This window comes from Penaeus chinensis, chromosome 19 (assembly GCF_019202785.1).
Source record: "Penaeus chinensis breed Huanghai No. 1 chromosome 19, ASM1920278v2, whole genome shotgun sequence".
NCBI classification, from domain to species: Eukaryota; Metazoa; Arthropoda; class Malacostraca; order Decapoda; family Penaeidae; genus Penaeus; species Penaeus chinensis.
Genome location: NC_061837.1, coordinates 25624296 through 25629295, shown reverse-complemented (window position 1 = coordinate 25629295; position 5000 = coordinate 25624296). Strand labels below are relative to the sequence as shown.

The window sequence follows — 5000 nt, the reverse complement described above, 5'->3', positions numbered from 1 at the left end:
AAACATAGCTCAGAATGGTTAGTTTCCAGTCAGCCATTGCAGGTAGATGACTAATTCTTGATAAGAGCAAGAACAGAAGTGCAGAAAGATACAGGATGAATGATGATATATTTTCATTAAGTATCCATACTAAATAAGTTTTGTAAATTTCTCATGGGTTATATGTTAGAAGTTTTGAAGTATGTCCAAATATTTCCTAGCATTTTAATTTGAAGTATTATTTACAGATGATGTTTTGCTAAGGATTTTTAATTGATTTTCTTGCATAATGTTCTAGATAGGAAAATTAGTCTTGTGCTATATATATCATCCTTTTATTTTTATCTTCTGTTTGGAGATTGACAGTGCTGCAGATAATGAGTGACTAACTCTTCCAACAGGTGTTGATGCCTTGGCTCATGGCTGCCCCAAACTTAAAGGTTTTGTTGGTAAAGGATTGAAATCCCTCACAGACCCTGCTCTCATATCACTTGCTCAGTATTGTAAAAATCTTGAACACATCAACCTTCACAGCTGTTCCGTAAGTTTTAGATAACTCCACTTATATTCTGTTGATATGATAGGGTCTTTTCAAATTTATGGTCTTGTCTGAATGTTTGTTTTTGTATACTTTATGCAAAGTTAATAATTTTTCATTGTCCATTTTGTTTAGATATAGTTATGTTTATTGATCAGTCTTCATAGGATTATTCTTATATTCTTTTATGTGTTCCCATTGTATGTTAATTACAAATAAAAAATAATAATACAAATTACCACTGCTGAATTCTGACAGAAAATTCTGACTTCCAGGCAATCAGCGACAGAGGTGTAATTGCCTTGGCAGAAAATTGTGTAATGATAAGGTACTTGTGTCTGAGCAACTGCACGCATCTAACAGACACAAGCCTGGTAGTTCTCTCCCAACACTGTACACACCTAGAAACACTGGAGGTGGCTGCTTGCTCACAATTCACAGATAATGGATTCCAGGCTCTAGCACGGGTGAGTATGATTGCTGGCAGGAGAATTGCCAACCTTGGGAGCCTGGCTCTATATATAGCAATTTGCGTCAGTGTTTTCTATCTTTTGAAGTGGCTTGCATTGTCATTTGATAGACACAAAATGGTTTGTAATCAAGGTGGATATTGCAGTTCCATACTATTGAAAATGTACCCTGTTACAAAAATTATTTTTAGAAATATTTGTTGAAATGAAGATTTTTTTTTGGTATTAGTTAGAGGAACTGGAGATGAAATGAAATGGATCAGTGTTCTGTTAGTTTAAACACCTTTTCTTCTTCTTTTTTTGTATTGACTTCATATTTTTTATGAGATTTAGATACCGCTGTATCTTTCAGAAGCAGATCCCTATCTAATTGGGTCCTCTTTTCTCACTCAGACATGTCATGTGCTGGAGAAGATTGATCTGGAGGATTGTGTGCTTATCACAGATGCCACACTAAGCCATTTGGCATCTGGATGTCCTCGGCTTGAAAAACTTGTAAGTATAAAATATTTGGAACCCCAGCAGGGGAAAACAATAAACTTTGTATTATTTGACTATTACATTTTTTGTTAGCTATATAGAAACAAAATGTGAGAAGTGGATCAATTGAGGTTTGCGAAGTTCTAGCTTCGCCCGGGCCTTCTATATATGGTCCGGAAGAGAAGTGGATGTCAAATGTTTGCTTACATTAAGTTATTTTGTATTGATTATTTTGCAGAATTTCTCTCTCTCTCTCTCTCTCTCTCTCTCTCTCTCTCTCTCTCTCTCTCTCTCTCTCTCTCTCTCTCTCTCTCTCTCTCTCTCTCTCCCCCCTCCCTCCCTCCCTCCCTCCCTCCCTCCCTCCCTCCCTCCCTCCCTCCCTCCCTCCCTCCCTCCCTCCCTCCCTCCCTCCCTCCCTCCCTCCCTCCCCCCCTCCCTCCCTCCATAAGAATTATATCTTTGTTTCACCTGTGATTCTTTATGGCATAGCATTGCTTCTTAAAGTGATGTAACCCCCCTTCCCCCCATCCAGTGCACTAGGGTCTGGTAGCATGTCTGCCCCCCCCCCCCCCTTTCATACCATAAATTGATATATTTGTTTTTATTTTTTCTTCTTCTGTTATCTTTTTTACCTGGTCAATCTGTGCAATATTTTTTAAGTGTTTTTTCCAGTGCATTTTCTTTGAAAATGGTTCAGTAATAAGTTGTTGAAAAAAAAAAAAAAACCAAGTTAAAAAGAAATGAAAAGAAGGTTTAATATTTAAGATCAATAAAAGCAGAGGTGGGGCTTTGCTCAGAAGTTGCCAACTAGGATATTCATCACTACCTTGGACACGACTAATCACAACCCAGCATGACATTGCCCAACAGTTAGACAGACCTGACACTAAACAGGTTAATACCATACTGCCCTTGACAAAGTCCCCCACAGAAGACTGATGCTCTAATTATGGTATTATGGAATCACCTTTCTGATGTGTAGACCTCTTCTGGTGTTCTGCTTGGCACTGTTCTTGCTCCTTTTCTTTTCCTTCTACACATTTATTACCTGCTATCCACACCTACTCTTCCACTAGAGTTTTTGCCAATGACAGTTTCGGCCAGTCAATACTGAAGATAAATGCAGACCTGACATATATGCCCACAAACAGTGGGACAAGTCTTGGCAAATGACTTCCAGACCATATAAGTGCAAAGTATTCCAATTCACTAGATCACATACACCAATGCAATACACTTGTACTCTAGACAACCAACTGCTGACACCCATATAACATCCTACAAATACCTTGGAGTACACCTCACACGAAACCTTACCATTAATGCACATACTTAACTTTATCACAAATAAAGCAAACAGAACACTGAGGTTCTTTAGGAGAAACCTTCAGAGTTACATAGTTACACATAGTATTACAACACACATAAAAAACAGCATAAAACAGACCTGCTCATGACACTATTACAGGCACAGACTTAAATCATGTAAAAGATCGCTAACACTTATTGTCATTAACATGCACAAGAAATTACACAACAGCAGGTTCCTTATATAACACACCAACACTGACTCTTACAAACACTTATTCTTCCCATTCACCATATGCAACTTGAACAGGCTACCTCAAGACACTATAGAAACAAGAACATTTAAAAAAAAAATAATACAAATTAAACAAACACACAATTAAACAAGCACATACACAAGTACTGCAGTCTATACTTAAATCCCTTCCCCTACCCCCAGGGGTAGGGGAAGGGATTTATAGAGATTTTTAGCTACCATATTGCCTCATGGCTTGCATTTTCAGGTTCTTGATATTTTTGGAATGGATAATATTTAATTGACTCATGTTATAAATAGCAATATTTTTTGGGGGTATACAGTGCATTGTACATTCTTCATACTCTGATTGATGATATTATGAACAGGTACTTAATAAATATAAATAAAATTTTTTTGCTCCTTTCTTTCCAGAGTCTTTCTCATTGTGAACTTATAACAGATGAAGGTATACGGCACCTTGGGGTATCCGCTTGTTCTACTGAACACTTAGCTGTTCTGGAACTTGATAACTGTCCACTTATCTCAGACGCCTCTTTGGACCACCTCCTCTCGTGCCACAATTTACAACGCATTGAGCTCTATGACTGCCAGCAAATCACCCGTGCAGGCATCAAGAGACTCAAGGTAAGGGTTTTTCTCTTGTGTTTTTGTCCTTTTTGTGGATTTTATTGGCAAGACATAGGAGATGGAAGTAGGCAAGTAGGCAGAGGTTTTATGTTTTTTTTTTTTGTTTTGTTTTTTTTATTAAGTAGCAGATGGCCAAGATTTGCGTGTGTGTCGAAAAAATGTTCATTTTAAATTTAGTTCCATTCTTTAATATCATATTTCTATTTCTATCTTTGCTTTCCAGAGCCACCTACCCAATATAAAAGTGCATGCATACTTCGCCCCCCAGACACCACAGCCTGCAGAGGGCCGTTCAAGGCAACGGTACTGTCGGTGTTGCGTCATTCTCTGAGGTCACAAAGTTGTGAGGCCTCTAACCAGTTAGTATCTCCAGGGTGGGATGGGGTGGGGGGGAGTGGGAAAATGATGATTACATCAGGTTCATCATTCTTTGAAGGTTGAATAGCGGCTAACATCATCGCAGGAAGAGGAAAAGTGGTTAAGCTCCTCTTAGTTGCGATTATTTTCTTCCGGCCTGAGATGTTTAATCACCGTTGCCTATTTATTGACCTGATTGCCCCACAAGGGGAGAAAGCCCTTACCAAAGGCTTTATTCAACTTTTTTGATTCCAGTTATCTAAAAAAAAAATATATTACTGAAAACATTGTATGCTCTGTGAGACATACACAGAAAATGGCTTTTTTCAGAAAAAAAGCTCATCTAATCTCTGCAGCTGTGATCCTGAAATCACTTAGTCAAAACACACTATGTATTTTACTGTATTTGCTGTATAGCTGATTGGTAAACGAGAAGCATTTGCCACCCATTATTTTCTTGAGGTATGGAATGCATGCATATGTGAGTGGGTGAATGTACATGAAGGAGAGAATAGGCAAAATCAATGTAAGATGAGGAAGGGCATGAATGAAAATATTTGTAAGTGCAAGAACTCAGGAGAATGGTGGAAAAAGTAAGTGTGAAAGCCAAAGAAGTGAATGAGAAACTGAGGAATTGGAGTAGGGAGTGATAGACAGGAAGTGCAGTTAAGAATGTTAAGTAGTAATAAATGAATGTAATAAATAAATGAGTAGTTATAAATGAATGATGGATTTGTGTATGGAAGTGTGTGTGTGCATGGGTGTGTGGGGTAAGTTCATGTATGCTGTATATATGTATGTATGTGTGCATGAATAAGCATATGAATAAGAGAACAAATGATGGTGTTTGTATGTTAATGTATAGATATATATCTTTATATGTATTATTCAGTCAATATATATGTGTGTGTGTGTGTGTGTGTGTGTGTGTGTGTGTGTGTGTGTGTGTGTGTGTGTGTGTGTGTGTGTGTGTGTGTGTGTG

General features: G+C 37.9%; 1 protein-coding gene across 1 annotated transcript in view; it reads left to right on the top strand.

Annotated features, from left to right (window-relative positions):
• Positions 1–4960, top strand: part of LOC125035153 (F-box/LRR-repeat protein 20-like) — an 8244-nt gene extending 3284 nt beyond the window's left edge. Inside the window, exons 4-9 of the mRNA XM_047627355.1 lie at positions 1–17; positions 381–520; positions 793–984; positions 1381–1482; positions 3446–3658; positions 3885–4960. The exon at positions 1–17 is cut by the window's left edge and continues 141 nt beyond it. Coding sequence (XP_047483311.1) covers positions 1–17; positions 381–520; positions 793–984; positions 1381–1482; positions 3446–3658; positions 3885–3992 — 772 coding nt within the window. The 3' untranslated portion in view covers positions 3993–4960. The remainder of the gene's footprint in view (positions 18–380; positions 521–792; positions 985–1380; positions 1483–3445; positions 3659–3884) is intronic.
• Positions 4961–5000: the final 40 nt, after the last annotated feature.